The sequence below is a fragment of the Artemia franciscana genome, chromosome 17 (assembly GCF_032884065.1).
Source record: "Artemia franciscana chromosome 17, ASM3288406v1, whole genome shotgun sequence".
NCBI classification, from domain to species: Eukaryota; Metazoa; Arthropoda; class Branchiopoda; order Anostraca; family Artemiidae; genus Artemia; species Artemia franciscana.
The window spans coordinates 37,901,934-37,922,219 of NC_088879.1; the positions used below are offsets into that span (position 1 = coordinate 37,901,934).

The 20,286-nt window shown below is 32.2% G+C and overlaps 1 protein-coding gene across 1 annotated transcript in view; it reads left to right on the forward strand.

Annotated features, from left to right (window-relative positions):
- The window catches only part of LOC136037575 (uncharacterized), a 258,613-nt gene that overhangs the window by 99,770 nt on the left and 138,557 nt on the right, over positions 1-20,286 (forward strand). The window contains exons 5-6 of the mRNA XM_065720296.1: positions 16,646-16,773; positions 18,298-18,564. Coding sequence (XP_065576368.1) covers positions 16,646-16,773; positions 18,298-18,564 — 395 coding nt within the window. The remainder of the gene's footprint in view (positions 1-16,645; positions 16,774-18,297; positions 18,565-20,286) is intronic.

Consider the following 20,286-nt stretch of genomic DNA (forward strand, 5'->3'; position numbering starts at 1 on the left):
ACAAGTTAAGTTTTAAGAAGGGAAAAGACAAATTACAAATTATAACTAGACCTACGTTGCCCAGGCATCGTGAAATGTTGCAGCAACCTTTATCCGGTTTCGCCGACTAAAGTGTTGCGAGAGCAACACTTTGGTTTTGTTTCTTCGCTATCGATCAGTAATCAAATGATCAAAGGCTATTCATCAGCGTTGAAAAAACAACAACAAAATAGTATCGAAAGAAGGGACTAAATGGACTTTGCATCCAGTTGAACTTTATCCTTTTTAATCGTAGACATCGTGACGGATGAAAACTGGGAACAATATCTTATATGATCTAGTTGTTATTATAAACCTAACCGTAACTTTTCAGGATTAAAATACCATAGGTGACACTAATTATTACGAAACTACCTCATTGCTTTACGTTATCGTTTGTACCCGTTGCGTAAACACTTAATTCTGTCAGATTTAAAGAGATCGAATGCAATTTGCAGCAATTTGTACGAATTTCTAGCCCAGGGTGAACACCTTGTTACTTACAAGTCCCTCTCTTATGATAGGCATCATGTTTACCAGAAACAAATAAATGGGTACACCAACTAGCATAGTTGCAAACCCCTCATCGCTGAAGTCGACTGTAGCCTAACAGTAGATTATTACTTACAAGTCCCCTACATGTCTTACCACTGGAACCAAATTGGTTTACCATCAAATACACTGGAAACAAATAATATATACACCAACTAGCAAAAATTGCTAACCCCTCACTGCCGAAGGTGATTATTACCTAACAGCCGACTTTTGCTTACAAGTCCTCTATATGTCTGACAATTTGTATCGGCCCAGATTTCGTTTCAGTGTGTACCTTACTACTGAAGTTGTCAACCCCTTGAAACTTTCTAACTGGTATACCTCATGAAGGAATTTTTGTACCAAAAAACTGGATGTCATATACTTTGATCAGCTCATCAAGAGTTATCGATTGCCGTCGAAAAAAAAAGTTCTATCTGTCCTTGTTCAAAAGTTGATTTTTTTGCCATAGGCCAACTTTCTAACGTCACCACTTAGAAAGGAGCAAAGGATAGGCTCCAATTTCCTTAGCAATTAGAGAATTTTTAACGTTTATTAGGTACATCTGATACCATTCTTCTGCCGCAAGCCCCTGTCTGAAAAACCGAATGATAAACTCAGCTGAAATCACGAACAGAAATGGGTAAAAACAATAGGCGGCAGCACTTTTGGACCCTTGGGAAAACGCCACATTTTTGCTTCTGTTGATTTTTCTATTTATCACTCAAAGAAGATATATTGGCTGTGGAGCCGGGTAACTGCAGTATATATTTAACACTTATGGATTTTAGTCCATCTTCAATTTGAAAGTGGTGCCTGTCTGCTTGCCTGCTAGAATGGAGCTTTCCACTCAAAAGCAGAAACATGGTTTGATGAAATGAAGGCTTGGCTGCACAACTTCAGATACTCCTCTAGGAAATAGGCTATAAAACTCCACTTCACTTCGCACGGCTCTGGCTCGTGGACAAGCAAAAACCATCCTTTTTGGCCCCAGGCAAGAGTTCTGCGAAGCTTTCCAAAATGTAATGTCATATTCATTAATCCGGCCTGAGGTCCACACTTTCCATAAAAACCGCACAGGTTAGACCCTTACCAGTTTCCAGGAATAAGCCGGGATCGGCGGCATAGGAAAAAAAAACGAGACAAAACAATGTGTTGTTCTCGCAACACAATAAATCAAATTTATATCTAGCAGTGGTGAAAAGATGGCTGGTTTACCTCCAACCACTTTCAACCCTTAGAAAGAGTTCTAGAAGTTTTGACTTTTAACTGTAGTAGCCCCCTTGCGGAATTTCTACGGCCATCCCTCCTATATAATGTGGACAGAACAAAATAAATGGGGTGCAGTAAGTCCAGTATTTTAAAATAAAAAAGAAGGTTTAATTTTGCGAAGAGAAAGGAGAATGACAATAGAAAATAATAAAAAATAAAAGAACACTAAATCTAAAAGTAGCAGTAAATAATATAATACTCTTGAGAGCAATAAGCAGATGAAAAGATTAAAATTCAAGTATAAAGCACTGAATTACATTTGACAGAAACGGCTATAAAATGTTTAATATTATAAAACAATCTCAATATTATCTGAGCGATCATATGATGGATATTAATTAATGAACCTCTTTCTAATAAACAAGTTTTCCCCAGAACACTAAAGAGCTGCATTAAACCAAAGACGAGGAAAAATTAGGTCTGAAAATAATTCAAACTTGTAACGAGCAGAAATTATTATTACGAATAAATGAAACCCAAAACGAACAGAAATTAAAGGGAATAATTAAGTCTAACCTAAAACGAACAGACACTGCCACGAACAGGAGTATGCCACAGTGTCATTTGTGGGCTATTGAAAACAATTTTCATTTCAGGTATTGTACTTTTATTGTTCATAATGTCAACAATAAAGAAGCAAATTACCAAATCAACCAAGGTTGTTAGAAGAAAAAAAACCTAATTAAAGTAGATTACCTTTTTAATGTATAAAGATATTCTTACCTGTAAATATGATCAATTTTTCATTTAGTATTACTATGGCACAGGAAATGTTTAAAGTATATCTTATTTTCAATAAAGGGCTCTGGTTCTTTTGAACATCAGAAGATCGTCGTCTTCTGACGACGATCTTCTTCTATTTTTGCATAAAAAATAAAAGATATTTTATCTTATAATTTTGAAGGATATTTTATCTTTTGTTTCTTAATTATTGAAGGAGTCAGATAAATTCCAGACTCTCTGAGAGAAGGAGAAAGGTTTGCCCCCCACCCCCTCCACGCTTCTGCACATGGACTTGAATGGCGAAAAATATAACGTAGTTTCACTATCCTTTATATGTTTCTATTTATCTCTTTTTGTATATTAGTTAAATGTTTTTACGTTGCTAAGAAACAACGTACAATTTTAAACAGGTAATTTGCTGCCAGATTTCAGTTGCCTAGCTACACAACTTAACAGATTGATATCTTATACCACTGAAATACTGCACGCTTGATTTAATAGACTATCAACTAGAATTACCTGTATCCTTACTTGATACAAGGAGGGTAGTTATCCTAAGACTGGATGTTGGAAGGCTAGCGCAGTGGGTGGTTTTGCCTCGTAGGTGGAGGTGATGTTTCAAAAGCATGCTAAAACGGAACTATTAAGTAAAAAATGTACGTACACATTTATAATAGAAGGGGTCTTGTGATTAGTCACAGAAAGAGTAAATTTTGTTACATTTGCTGTTAATACTGAAAGGCAATATTTTGAAAGGCCATAACTAAATTAAACACTCGTAATTGCCAACTGGCTATGCTTTTGCACTGTGTTAAATGCTTTTAGAAGAGCATTCAACCCCACAACCCCATTAAATATTAAGTGGATTGATGGGGCAGTAGCTCCTCTGATACGGAGAATGGTCTCTGTTCGTTTAAGTGTTGACGACGATCTTCACTTTCGTTCAATTTAGTTTAATTCAATTTATTTTCATTTAAGGCACTTTTTTCGTTCAGAGTTTTTATTTGTGGGAGCACCAGTTATTTCTGTAACATTTTTATGGTAATTAAAACAATGGTACGTCCTTATTTTTTTAAATACTGAATAAACCTTAACAAGTTCTATTGACTGGTCCAATATATTTTGTTTTATCCTGTTTGGGCTCTCAACAAACATAGAGCATTTTACAAAACATGTTATGTACATTTTTCTCCTCCACAAAACTGTTCAACAACCCTCCTTTTCCCAAGCAATGTGTATTCTTTTAGTTCAAGGAGCGGTCCATGGAAATTTCTATCAAATCGGACACTCAATATCAAACATACCAAATATATTTCCAAGCATACAAACATATTCCCAAGGGAAAACCTATGCGTAAACAGTTGGTAATTCACAAAATTTACGGCCCTACCCAGTGGTAGAGGGGGTTATAGTCATCACGAGAAGCGTAGGTTTTAGAATTTTCAACAGTTATCTCGATATATGATCCAATATGATAGGGGTCATACTTTGCTAGTAGTAAAAACACGAGGGATAGGGTGGATGACTATCAAACAATCACACTTAGCTCTTTGAAAGACAATATAACTTTCAATTTTCATTCAAATCAGACCCCTGAGAGATCTCTGCGGTCGCGGTTTCCATTTAAAGTATCCATTAAATAAAAAAATAATACAATTGCTCTTTACTTAGGCTTTTTCTTAAAAATATGGCTCTTACTTTATTAACACGAAGGCCAATGGCTCTTTAATTAGGAAATACGGAAGGATTGCATCTGATTGGTTTAAGCTTGAAACAAATTTCTTGTGTAAATTCTTGTTTTTAAATAGACCAAAATGAAACTTGATTGAGTTATTATTCAAAGTAATAAAGTGTTCGGACCATTTTCGTGTGATCCTTCATACAACTCTTTGTCTTTCCTTCTTTTTCATCACACCCTTTTTAATACTGTTGATCACCTATTATTTGGTCTTTCACAGATATGTTTTAACGAAAAAATCTTTGTTCGGTGGTTGTATTCCAAGAACTATATATGTTTATGCGCAATGAGAGTAATCTCTCTCCCTTAGTCTCACTTTTTTTCTCTCCCTTTCTCTCTCTCAGCCCCTCCCTCCTCTCTTTCTCTCCGTCTCTCTCTCCCTCTCTATCTCTGTCCTTGTCTATCTATCTGCCTCTCTCTCTGTTTCTCTACCTGTCTCTGCCTCTCTTTCTCAATCACCCTCTAGCTATTCCTCAATCTTTCTCTCTCTATACCTGTTCTATCTATCTCTCTTTCTATAACTCTCTATACCTTTCTCTCTCCTTTCTCTCTCTCTCTCTCTCTCTCTCTCTCTCTCTCTCTCTCTCTCTCCCTTTCTCTTTCGTTCTCTCATTCTCTCTTTCCCTCTATATATCTCTTTCTCTCTCTTTAGTTTTGCTTTGCCCATCACTCTTAATTTATAGCTTGAACATGTTGATGCTCTAAGGAAGTTTCAGAGCATTTCGCAATTTCAGCTAATTTGCATTGTAGAGGAGGTTTTTATTTCTTGACTAAGCTTACATTTTTTAATTAGATTTTGAAATACACTTTAGACTTTGCTGGATTTGGCTTCTTTGTCTTCCATTGTTTAAAATATGGCTGTTATGATGGTGATAACCGAGTGATATGTGATATTTTCTCCTAATTATTGGAGCTTAATGTTGTGGTTCTTAAAGAGATAGAAAGTGGAAAGATTCAGAAAGCTTTTCCTTTGGTTATCTGTTTCTTAATTTGACTATTTACTCCTGCTGGTATTTAGTTACTTTCACACTTTCATAAATGAAAGTTCCGAAACATGTTAAAATTCAATTTAAAATACTTTCCAAGAAAAAGGTCTTCCAAAAAAAAAGTATAGGGCAGGTTGTTTAATGTTGAAAAAATGGCAGAATTAAGTCATATATTAACTAAGCTTGCAGCGAACAAGAACAATTATAAATGAATAATCGAAGAGAAATAAAAATCAGCGGCCAGAAACTATTACAAATAAAAGTTGAGCTACCACCCCATTTAACCCTCTAGAGATGTGTGTCATCTGCGCTTGAAAACACAAAGGTGTTTTTACGAGCGTTTTCGCCTTTCTCAAATTATTCCCTATTTATGCTTGTATATTATGTATATTACACAAGTACGTCAGCCTGAATAAAAATTCTTTTCTACATGTTGGTATTGTCTGGAAAAAATATGCAATCATAAACTTGCCTGTCCTCTACCAAAACCCAACTCATTTTAATTGTAAAGTAGTGATCATTTATTTTTCGAAATGGATTGAAATATGTGAAGACTCAGAATTTTTTGAATAGGTTTTACAAATTCTATTTGCTTCCCGCAATGCCACCTACGTTCTGCTAAATACAGTATAACTTAATGTATCTGTGCTGGATAAGACCTGTCTTTGCCCTCTGCCGATACCATATCTTAGACAGTATAGCAGATAAAAAATTGGCTGCACCATTAGACTCTGCGATAAGCTTAAAGGAGATACATCCACATCTTAAAATCATCTTTCGTGTGGATGCTAAGCTGTGGTAGAAGACAGCCAAACTGTAGGTTATATTGATTGGCACTTACGTTTTACAGTGACCATACCAAATAAATGAAGTTAGGTTAATAATAATGAAATATGACGTAAATACAATATTTAATTAAGACTACAACAGAGAATTATGGAAAGCAGGCCGCCCAAAACGTATTATGGTAAATACCTACCCTAACCCCCTCTATACATTAAACTTTTTTATCAAAATATACCCGCATAGATACAATTTATCTCACTCAGGCTACACAAATTGTCTCCGAGTAGACACATAAAACCGGTTTCATTACAGATCAATAACAAAGTGTGGTCGCTATAACACGTAAGTACCAATTTATAACAAGATTTACAATTACAAGATTTACAAATATATATATATATATATATATATATATATATATATATAATATATATATATATATATATATATATATATATATATATATATATATATATATATATATATATCTGTATAGTTATATATATATATATATATATATATATATATATATATATATATATATATATATCTATATATAAATTTGTATATATTTACGGTTTGTTAGCTTGCCGACAGCAATATAAAGTGTTTGATAAGTCAAAAATTTGTCAGACGAAATCAGTAAAATCTCATTAACTGATTTGTTTACTTTATAATGAAGAAAGAAATCACCAATGCAACAGCACAAACACGTAATATATATATATATATATAAATATATATATATATATATATATATATATATATATATATATATATATATATATATATATATATATATATATATATATATATATATATATATATCATGAAAAGAGAAATCACCAATGCAACAGCACAAAAGAAAAAGAGAGACAGACGGAGAAAAGGAAGACTGTTTTCCTAAATTAGTGATTAATATAGACCAGCACTTGAATGAGGCCTTAACCCTACTCATACATACAATCACATAGGTCAAACAGCATAGCCATACACAATCAACCATAAAGAATAATCCATGGACAGGCAGTCATGTCGTCAATAAGTATAAGTCGTCATTTACCAAACAATAGAAAAAATAATAAAGACAAATAATTCAGAGGCAACAACCCAACACAAGGGCTCATCAGGAGAATACACTGGCCTATATAGGGTTTCGCCACTTTAAATTCTCTACCCAGCCAAGTGTTGTGGCTACCACAGAATATCCATGGCATCCCCGTGTCAGGTATCACCCCCAAAATACATGCCTATGAAAGAAAAAAAACAGCAAATGTAAAACAAACAAGTAACTCCAAAACAAGCTTATACTGTTAATATATCCCTCTTTTTAGCAACAATAGGTAAACTGAATATAATAAATTTTGCCAAATCACAAATATTAACACATTGCAAAAAACCTGAATGAACTAAACAATTATAGAATTCATCTTTACCATGTGGCTAATTTTTAAAAAGATCCGCTCAATTAGAAACACAATTCAAAATAAATGGCGCTGCAACAACAATTCTCGAACCTCCGAAGTTAGTTGAAAATTTCTTTAAGTATTTCTAGATAATTCTTTTGATATTTATTTAAAAGTTCGTTATAATGAAAACTAAATTTTTTAAATTGCCAAGTTAATTTATTTGCAGAAAAACCTCTTGATATCAATTTTTGGCTTAAGATTTTACATCTATTTTTAAAATCAATATAATTACTACAAATCCTTGCATAACGAAGTAACTGTGAGAAAAACGCTGAATATGTGATATTTGAGTGTATATTACTTTCAGGGAATGGGAAGCTAATCACTTCAAAAACAAAATCATCCGTTTTATTATACATTTTAAAACTTAATTTATTATTTTCACAAATATTAATATTTAAATCTAAGAAATGATCTTCATGACCAGCGCCATGACTAGGTTCAAGAATAAGCTCTGATGGATATATATTTTTAGAAATATCAATGAAATACTTACAATTTAAGACCAAAATATCATCTAAATATCTTTTATTATTTGACAAAACATGTTTTAAATTAATTGGATTATTCTTATCCATCATATATTTATATTCTAGTTGACTTAAAAACAAGTCAGCTATAAATGGGCTGGCATTCCCCCCCATGGGAATTCCCACAATTTGCTTGTACAAATCACCACCAAATCTTATATAAGTATTGTATAAAACAAATTCTAATAATTCAAAAATCATATCCAAGCTGTAACATCTCAGGTTAACTGTAGTATTAAAGCAATTTGTCCATATAGCTTTTTATTATAAGTGTCTATTTTTAAGAACCTTTTACTAGATAAGAGGAACGATTTCTTGATAACAGTTTTGAAATTATCAAACATTACATTAAGTGATAAATTAGTATACATTGTCGCAAAATCGAAAGACTCAATTCTTTTAGCTGAAACCATTGTTAAAGAATCTATCACCTGCAGTGAATTATTAACACTCCAATATGGATTAAAATTCGAAAATTTTTTAATACCAGAACAATAGGTTTTAAGTTTATTTACAATTTCCTTTAAAATTAAAGAGAGGTCAGTAGCAGCAATGCGGGTTGGACATTTAGCTGCTCCAGCAATAAACCGTGGTTTAAGGGGATTCTTATGAAATTTTACAGTCCAATATAGGAAAAGGGAACTTTTTATCATTGTCATTTATTTTAATATTAAAATTTTAAAAAAATATTTCTTCAGTCTTTTCAATAAAATTCTCATCCTCTATATTTACCTTTTCGTAAACATTAGTTGTGCATAACTCCCTTTTTAAGATATCACAATACAGCTTCTGACAAATTATGGCAAAATTATTATTAGCTTTATCCACTGGCACAATTACAAATTCATTCTTTAGATTAGCAATTGCTTGTTTAATCTTCGCATTATAAAATAATGATTTAGTGTTACTATTTTTTAAGTTAGAATATATTTTATTTCTTATTCTACTAATAATTAAATTCTTCCAACTTTGAAAACTCTCTTTATTTTTATTCTCTTTCTTACACCACTTATCAATAAATAAATCAAAATCATTTTCCAAGCCATCAAGAACACGCGATGGTTTCAGATGATGAGAAAGACGGAAATTAGCCCCTTTATTCATTATAATTTGAAGATCATTTTGCTTTATTATTGACAAGTCCCCTGTTATAACATGTTTGTAGGATTTACAAATGGGCCAAGTTGCATACAATTACAAACCGGTTTCCAATTTATATCACTATCTAATCTTTTTAGTATTAAATTATAATTAAAAATAATTTGCCCAATAGTTTTTGAAAATTTATTAGTTAAAACTGGACTATCATTATAATTCAAATTACTAGGAAGGGCCTGTTTCACATGCCGCTGATTTAAAATTTCTGGTAAATTAATATCTTCAATCTGCTTACAAGTAAAATTAATAGGTAAATATAATCTGTTATCCTTATTACTAATCTTATCGAACTTTTTTTTTTGAAATAAATTTCGTTTTAGTTAGAATGCAAATTGTATCACATATTACTTTAAAATTATAATCAAGAGCTGTGTTATTCTTAACAATCCAGAAAAGTTTGATTAGATTCCTCTTGGATAAATTATTTAGACATTTTATTACAGAAATCATAACCCTAGATTCAAGTAGCTGGCATAGATCTATAGAAAGCATATGTACATCTAATTCATTTATTCTATTATTTTTCCTATGTCTTCTCGATCGTTTTTTACATTTAGTAGGACAAGTAAAAGAAGGATGGTCCATAAAACCATCAATACATTTAACAACAACATGAGACATGTCACCATATTTTGCTACACGATCATTTAGCCCAAAAGGATAAGCTGTACCAAGAGTATGGATCCAGAAATCCTCCTGTTTACGTAGTCTATTATTCTTTTCTTCTTTATTTAAATTTTCTAATTCTAAATTTTCTAAAATTGTGACAGTTATATCTGATATGGAACATTTACCATTATTACAATGTTGAACTAGATAGTTATTAGTTTTTTCATTATTAACTGTTGTCTTATGTCCAGAAAATCTCTTATATATATTATTAGTTGTTTCCCCCACATATTGTAGGCAGCATTTATTACATTCTAATAGGTAAATTACATTGGTTGTTCTACAATTAACATTACCACGTAAATTGCATGCAAAATTTTTATTATACAATGTACTCTTAACAGAAGTCCGTGGGACAAAATGATCTTGGCAAAGAAAACAACGACTCTTACACTTACTAACTTTCAAAAAATCGTTCCGGGTTCCGAGGCTAATATTTGTGTTTTGTTGCATAAAAAGTTATTAAAAATAAATCCAAAACAAACCAACATCCAAATCAAAATCCAACAATCAAAGTCCAAAAAACATGCCAAGGTCAATAGGTCAAAATTATGCTTATTGTGCCCCAAGTAAACTATTTGAATACTAGTTTCAAATAGTTCACATTTTTTTTAAATTAAATTATGCTTATTGTGCCCCAAATTATATTATGCTCATTAAAAGTTAGTAGGAATGGTAACTTCGTATTATTAATGAAAGAAAGGGGATATTTTCCCCTGAACGTGATCTGGTCTCGCTGGAATTTACACATCGTAGCTGTAGTGACTGCTACAGATTTGAAAAGAGTGAACCATGGCCTATAGCAGTCAGAAGGAATATATATATATATATATATATATATATATATATATATATATATATATATATATATATATATATATATATATATATATATATATATATATACATATATATATATATATATATATATATTTATATATATATATATATGTATATATATATATTTAAATATTTATTTATATATTTAATACTAGTTTCAAATAGTTCACATTTTTTTAAAATTAAATTATGCTTATTGTGCCCCAAATTATATTATGCTCATTAAAAGTTAGTAGGAATGGTAACTTCGTATAATTAATGAAAGAAAGGGGATATTTTTCCCTGAACGTGATCTGGTCTCGCTGGAATTTACACCTCGTAGCTGTAGTGACTGCTACAGATTTGAAAAGAGTGAACCATGGCCTATAGCAGTCAGAAGGAAAAATATATATATATATATATATATATATATATATATATATATATATATACATATATATATATATATATATATATATATATATATATACATATATATATATATATTTATATATATATATATATATATATGTATATATATATATATATTTATATATTTATTTATATATTTAATACTAGTTTCAAATAGTTCACATTTTTTTTAAATTAAATTATGCTTATTGTGCCCCAAATTATATTATGCTCATTAAAAGTTAGTAGGAATGGTAACTTCGTATTATTAATGAAAGAAAGGGGATATTTTCCCCTGAATGTGATCTGGTCTCGCTGGAATTTATACCACGTAGCTGTAGTGACTGCTACAGATTTGAAAAGAGTGAACCATGGCCTATAGCAGTCAGAAGGAAAAATATATATATATATATATATATATATATATATATATATATATATATATATATATATATATATATATATATATATATATATATATATATATATATATATATATATATATATATATATATATATATACATATATATATATATATATTTATATATATATATATATATATATATATATATATATATATATATATATATATATATATATATATATTTATATATTTATTTATATATTTAATACTAGTTTCAAATAGTTCACATTTTTTTAAAAAATTAAATTATGCTTATTGTGCCCCAAATTATATTATGCTCATTAAAAGTTAGTAGGAATGGTAACTTCGTATTATTAATGAAAGAAAGGGGATATTTTCCCCTGAACGTGATCTGGTCTCGCTGGAATTTACACCACGTAGCTGTAGTGACTGCTACAGATTTGAAAAGAGTGAACCATGGCCTATAGTAGTCAGAAGTTTAAAAATATACTCTGAAAAAAATACGTAGTGAGAAAATATTACCATTTATTAGCTGATTCAGTTAATAATGTTAATCGTAATAGTTTATTGCCCAAAAAATAATGGTAATTTCAAAAAAGAACCTGAAACTCCTCTTAAATGACCTTATATTGTACACTATTAGAATTATAGGGTTGAAAACCTGGTATAAGTCAGTTACATTCCCTCCCTTACCTGGAAGAACAAGGAAAATCACTTTTTTGTATGGGAACCACAGTCATGTTTTTCTTCCTTTTTACCCAAAAGACGGACGTATCAAACCAGTGGCCTTTAAATGTTGGTAGAGGGCTCTATTAAAAAGAAATTTTCATATTTAGTGCACTTTTAAGCAACAAAAGGTGTCACATTACAGCAAAATGACGTTTTCTACTATTATGTGTCACCAAACATCAATTTTTGCCCAAAGAGGATCAAAAATGCAATTTAAATTCTAAGGTGCCCGACTAAACTTTTCCTAAAACCTAAGCCAGATGTTTTAGGGCCCCCCATCCTGAACAAAGAGGAAAAACACCTTTTTGGATGGTTCGCATGAATCTTATCATTTATTTCTATTTTTTTCGACGGTTATCAGGATACCATATTACTGTAGAACAATTTTAGTGCCTCATACGAAAGCTACTACCTCTTTCAACATGCCTTATATAACTTCATTTTAATAATTCCATCTTGAGTCTCCAAGCTCAAATTTCATAAACAGGAGGTTTAATACCCCTCTCTTATAGCTTCCCCACCCTTTTCGGGCCTATTGGTAATCGAAAAGCAGAATATACTTTATAAGAAAAATTGCCTGATAAAGCAAACGTTATTTATTCATTTTTATTTTTCAATAAAAATAATTGAATTTCGTATGCCCAAATTTTCAAAGGACCAAGGATAAAATACCCAAGGGCCTCTTTAGCTCTGTAATAAAGTTGCACATATTTTGTGGGTAGGAAGTTAGACCGGATTATTGTTGTATTTTAACAAAAATCATATTGATTTGTTTTCTTTCATTGCCTAAATATTCATTTAAGCTTTATTGCATCTTTTTAAACAAAGAAGCAAAAAACTATTAAAAAGAAACTCTAGGTTTTTCTTCCAGAATTAAAGAGCAAAGTTGGAACTTAAAACAAGAAAAAGTATTCACCCTTTTTTTAGATATGTGGCCAATTTTCTCAGGCTCATAGCTTCTTTTGCTTATCGTTAAAGTTAATAACTTATACATTTTTGTAGATACCAATTTGATTCACCTAGCGCATATTTTTGAAAATTCTGGTTGCTGTGAGCTTGAGCGACTCCTTCCTTATAGACTTATGTCACATAAATTATATATATATATATATATATATATATATATATATATATATATATATATATATATATATATATATATATATATATATATATATATATATTTATGTATATATATATATATATATATATATATTTATGTATATATATATATATTATATATATATATATATATATATATATATATATATATATATATATATATATATATATATATATATATATATATACATATATATATATATACCCATAAAAATCAACTTGTTCATTTAAAAAACAATAAGCTGTTTCCTAGCAACACTTGCTTCTCTTCTTGCTTCCGCGCCAGGAAATTACCTGACAATGGTCAAGGTCCACATCCACCTTTTGGACGAGTACGCTAATAAATTTGATCTTTAAAATACGCTCTTTCAGAGACGAGAAATATATAAACAAACCAGGTATAGCAACAAAGGCCAGAAAAAGAAAATGATCGATTATATTACGAGTTCGACGCTGTCGCTCATCAGTAAATAATTGCCATACTTATAAGCCTGACAAGATTAGAAAGACAAACCATAGGATAGTGACCGTCACGCTTAGACTACTTCCGAAAGAAAGTGGCAAAAAAAAATACCCTCCACCCTCAAAGTTCGATCTGAGTACCCTGGAAACAACAGGATAACCTGGCTGCTGGCAACAAGCAGCAGAAGTACGCTCGCTATATTTCAAACCAGTTTCTATATCTCAAACCAGGATCTGCCTCAAAGACTTATATGACTCCAATATTGCCTGAAATTCCTTCCAAGAAAGTATACTTATTTCTACTGGTAGTGTCGTTGGCCGAGCCAAACACAATAAAAAAACCTGATTGTCTCAGGATACCCTTTCCAAGGTTGGCCTGTGTTGGAAAGCCCACTTAGCAGAGAATATGGCAGAACACAGACGTCTCCATAGAGTCTGCAATAGTCTATTGCACAGACATAGAAAGAACTTTATTAATAGACAAACAATCAATATTAAAGACGTGGCTAAGAAGGGAGACCCCGACTCAAAACATAAAAACCTCCACGAACCGACGGAACTGAAGCCTTCCACCATGAGCAGGGATCTATCTGCGGATAGTAGTACGTGAATGATGATACGGGTCAACTCTCTGCCTCGATTTGCCACTTTTCAAAGCTTATCAACAACAAGGTAGTCGTGTATAAGAACAAAGACACTATTCAAGTAACCATGGCCACACCCGCACACCCGAGTTGACTTCCAGCCTTGTGTTATAGCAGTTTACAGTCTCTAAGGTCCCAAAGGCTGTAAAACATCTACATAATATTCAAGCCCCTGGCTTCTATGGTATTTCTGCAGAACTTCTCAACTGCGAGGTGCAACAATAATACTTTGGCTCAAGTTCATTTCATCTGTTACATAAACGGTGGTATTTACACCGAATGGCTTGCTGGCATCATTTTGCCACTCTGGCAACGGAAGAGCAATCACCGAACCTGCCCTAGCCATTATGTGATTATGCTGCTCTCCGTCCCCGGCAAAATTTTGCCATGAAACTGCTGGACAAATTCTCTGCCTTTTTGTGTACAAACAGAAGACCTCAGCAAGTCGGCTTTAAAATCTATATGATGGTTCAGAGTGCTGTGGGCAAGTCAATGGAAAATGCAGCCCCTCATTCTCACCCACGTGTCAAGCAAGCTTGCAGAGCAGAGACATAGGCAACTGGAAAATATATCCTCTATACCATCGCTGTTGCTCAGACTAAACCTCTTTGAAGAATCAAGGGTCTTCATTAGGCAGACTTTGTTAGTAATCAGACCCTATTGTCAAGTACTTCGTAAACTTCTTTCTTTGTGTATTGTTCACTGGTGCGGCTACCTCCTCTGTATGCAGCTTGACGCCTTAGCTTGTGTGATGACTCGTACAGCATATTAATGCTAAGCCAACATATTTGCTAGATCAGATCTAAGCTTGAAAAGTGCACAATACATTGAAAGTGTAATTAAAAGTGCTTTGTATAAGAGAATTTACGGCGTGTTTAATATCCCATTATATGTAGGAAAAGTGGGAGATTTGTCTGTTAGCAAGGGTCAGGTGCATCACAAGTTGGAATCACCATAAAAAGCAGATTCGATTGTTCTGTATATTAATATCAAAACCATTTTATAGTGTTTTGGTTACTACTGGCTCTTGTCGCTTAAGCTTTAAGCGAGCTATTGTATAGTTTTGAACTAAGCATTAAGAGTGGTTGCACCTCTGCATGATTGAATGACTCTATAGATTTCGCTTTCCAATATCTTTCTAGAACTTGGATCATATGTGTTCCTCAAATCGAACCAATGGCCGTAGAATATTTGGGGAGTGCTTTTTAAGCTCCATTCATTTTAGTTCATGGGCACCTTCCAAATATATGTTATTCACTAGGACTGAGAAACATAAAAAAGTTACCCCAATGTGTATATAATGACTTAGCAGTATACTAAACTTATTCATTACTGTGCAATTGGCTTGCTTGTAGAAATATATCCAAAATGCATCCTAGTGTTTTAAAAACTACTTATTGTCAACCACTCGTAAAATATACGATATCCACTTACAGGTATCTCTGACAAGGTTATCAGCTGTCTTCTGAGGATACTAAAGTTTGAGTATTTTAAATGTATTATGTTACTTGATTTGGTTTTGTATCTGGTGTGATAAATTGGGTGGTACAACAGAGGAACAGAGAGCTTAGTTGTATAAAATGTGGCGTGTTTTAAAAACTACTTATTGTCAACCACTCGTAAAATATACGATATCCACTTACAGGTATCTCTGACAAGGTTATCAGCTGTCTTCTGAGGATACTAAAGTTTGAGTATTTTAAATGTATTATGTTACTTGATGTGGTTTTGTATCTGGTGTGATAAATTGGGTGGTACAACAGAGGAACAGAGAGCTTAATTGTATAAAATGTGGCGCAAAGATGTTCCCTCCATTTTACTGATTTAAAATTGCACACAAAGGAGCCAATGAGGTTTTCAATAGTATGCATTCAACTCTGATAACGAGTCTAATTTAAGCAAAATCAAAGCTTGATTTGGAATAGAAGACAATTAAGTTCCGTCAAATTAAACAAATAAGCAAAATTTGCCTATTCGTCTCTCCACAAAAAAAGAATGACGTGATTGGCTCACGAAATCCCGTCACAAAAATAGGCCAATAAAGTTTAAGCACACCTTTAACAAGCAAGCATAGGGCAGTAATCTCTCTTTATCTATTTGGTGATAGTACGATGTCTTTCAGTAAAATCCTGACTGTACCACTTTTCATTCTTGGGAAGAGCTACTATTTTTATGATTTTGTATTACAGGGATGCCTGCTATGCTGCTTGGACCAAAATTCGTCTTTCGCCTGTCTTTGGATGCATCTGTCCAGCTGACGAAGTTAAAAAGAAGTGTGAGAGACACTTTTCAGCTATAAATCACAATCCATGCATAGGTAAGCAGCCTGGACAGTTTTATCTATCTTATATTATGAAACTAAATTAATAAAAAAAATAAATAGAATTCATAAAAAGCATCTCTTGCTGCATATGTATTGGCTTCTATCTAAAACTACCATGAATCGATTTCTTCATCATCCGATAAGATGAATTTATCTATACATTCCTCTGGAACGTAGGATCTTAGAAATAGCTGGTTAATTAATGCATTAAGAGACGTATGGATACTGGCACGTGCACGAAAATTGGCCAGGCAGTTAGAGGCACCTAGAAATTATAATCAATGTATACGTATTTATCAATGTGTACAATGTGTATTGTGTCAATATGTATTTTTTTATTTTGGAAGAGGCACCCTAATAATTCAATAAATGAATGAAATTGTATGGTAAATACAAAAAAGTAATTCCAATTTTCAAATCTGAAAATTGTTTGGGCTGGACAGAATCGAAGTCCTCTCCCTCTAATTAAATTTCTGCTTTAGTGACTAATTGTAATATTTTTACCAAATTTCATATTTATATTTGGTTAATTAATGAAAAAAAAACCTTTAGATCAAAAGAAATATAAAAAGATATAGGACAAGTACACAGCCTACAATGGTTTCTAAAGATATTTGTAATGAAGTTTTGAAATTTGAAGCTATTGAAACAGTCTGGATTATGTTAGCGTGATTTTTAATATAGGATTCAATCAAATAGGCTACACATTTCCTACCCTGCTCTAAAATCCTCATATGTTTGCATTTTAGCCCATGTGCACTAACAAAAGGATGGATTGAAGGGGGTTGAATGTTTCTCTGAAGATCCTTAACTACCGCTTAACGCTATATGTGGAAATATATATCATCATCTTAAGAACTGTATGGACAAGAGTTCTTAGGATATGCGTGAATAAATAAAAAAAGAAGTTTTTCTGGTTAGGAGAATTGAAACATAAAACGAAGAAAGCTAGTGCATCTCAGCAGATGCAAAATAAACCTATAATCACAACTTAAATAAACTGACTTATGATGTTTCGCTGTAGTTTTAGAATAGTACTAAATGACTTCTTTACTGAAAGCGCGAAATAATGTGATTCTATTACAGGATGAACATAAAGTGCTTTAGGATGTTTCTTACTGAAGAAAATTAAATAAATTTTTGGATGTTATTATAGGGTTTGAATTCGCTTTATCTGGTAGGACTTCTACAAAATGAGCCCAAAGTAATTGAAGGGCTCTTCTGGGCTTTAAAATGGATGCTACGTAATTAAACAACGGACAATTCTGAAGTGAAAATGTCAGGCTAGACGTTAGGTCTACAGTCTACCTTAAGAAAATTGAACCATAGCTTGAAGTTATCAGTTCTCTAGGAAGTAATAACCGGATTTATGAAGCTTAAACTAAGGTTATTAGTTCTTGGCTTGCAACAATACAAAAGTGCGTTTCCATATTTCAGGTTTCAGGCTTAGAGAAATTTTGGGTCGCAGCCCATTCTAATTTTCACCCTGATTGCATATTTTATGTTTGTCTATTTCAGGATCTATTATTTCATTCAATTTTGTTTCTCAAACTGACTTTGCTCCTATGGAAAAAATGGGTAAGGCAAAACGTGATCTTACCATCACAATTAAGAATGACGAATCTAATAGTGTATCTCTTCTTTGCCAAGCTGCCCAGCCAGTAGGAACCCACGTGGACGTGTATCACGTGACCAAACACAAGCCATCCAGAATAATGGACTCTCCTCACATAGAGGACACGAGATATCGCCTAATAAACTTCACCAGTGACTTCAAAAAGAAAGGTGATGAATGTGTATAAATAGCATGGCACATGTATTGGCTGTGTCAAAAAAAGGCTCGTTGTCCGTTTGTCTGTGTTACATGCGCTTCTTCGTAACCTCCTTGTACCTTTTGTGATCTAACAAACTAATATTTTTGTCATGGTCCTTAAATTTACTGGGATTTTTTTTTACTTTCTCAGTGAGGTAAAAGTCAAGTCAATCACAAAAATTGATCAAACCATAAGGCAAAACAAAAAAAGAAATGTTTCGATACTCAGTGAACTCTAGCCAATTATTTTTTCAAAAATTTTAATCAAGAGCTTATGATGCTTAGAGAAAAAAAAATATTTTTTTCGCTAGCCCAGTCAAAGCTTTTGAGAAATATTAATAATTTAGTGTTGCAACTGTCAAAAAGTAATTACTGAAATTAAGTTATAAACGAGCTTAGAGTCTTGTAGTTTCGAGTTCGTACAAAGCAAGAAGGATAATAAAACAAATCTGAAGCAATAAAATTGTGTTTTAAAAATGATAAATGAAGTTAATAGGGTCAGTGGTGACTCTCCCTAAAGTTTACTAGTAAGTTTCCTGCATACTGGTAGATTTCCCTAAAAGCTTATGTGTTAATTGCTTGTGCTCTTTGCTGTCTAAAGACTTTGTCACATACAAACCAGTGGTGCCAATTTACGAAAATAAAGGGGGGGGGAGGGTAGGTTATTATATTTTTAAATGGAGATTTTAAAAACGATTATTTTCACCTCTTTCCCCTTTTTTTACCTGATATTGCAAGAAAGTTTCAAAATCTGAAGGGGCTACTGCCCCCCCCCCGTTCCCTTGTAATTGGTGCCACTGATTCACAACAGAGAAGTAGAATAAATTGATGTTGTGACATAGAGACTGTACTGAAATGGTTTACAAAAAGATGGTTCTGAACCGGCGTTAAAGCGTGGAGACTGCACTAGAATGTGATACAGAAACATGATACTGAATTAGATTTAGTAAATTGACTAGTACTTAAAACAAAGTGCAATTTCAAAAAGATTATGCCCCAGGGCTTAAAATTTACAACAGAATACGTATGGCAGGGGAATTTTCTTTTGAAATTTAGAAGAAGAATTTTTTATGTGGTCCTTTTGTTGTATTTTAAAACGTTTAAGTAGCCAAAACATATAAATAAGTAATATTTTATTAAAGCAAACGCCAAGTTCCATATATCACTTATATGGAAAATAAGTTTTTTAACATGATTTGAAATCTCCTTTCATTCTAATTCCAACCATAATATATTTATAAAGCCTAAATTTTAAATGCTTATATCGACTTATTTAACTTTTAGAAAATAGGAGAAATTTTTTCTTATATCACTAAGAAGAACTCTTAAATATTACAAGATTAAAATCGAACCAACTTCACTAAACCTTTTTTTAAACCAAAGCTTTAACCAAAGCTTTGGTTGTTACAAAGCTTTAACCATAGCTTTGGTTGTTACAAAGCTTTAACCAAAGCTTTGGTTGTTATAAAGCTTTAACCAAAGCTTTGGTTCTTTAGCCAAAACCAAATAAAGCTTTAACCAAAGCTTTGGACAAAGCTTTAACTATTGATTCGGTTATTACGAAGTTGAAACTTAAGCTTTGGTTGTTAAAAAGCTTTAACAAAGCTTTAACCAAAACTTTGGCTGTTACAAAGCTTTACACCAAAGCTCAACCAAAGGCCTGTTTTGTACCTATTAGAGCCTATTGTTAGAAC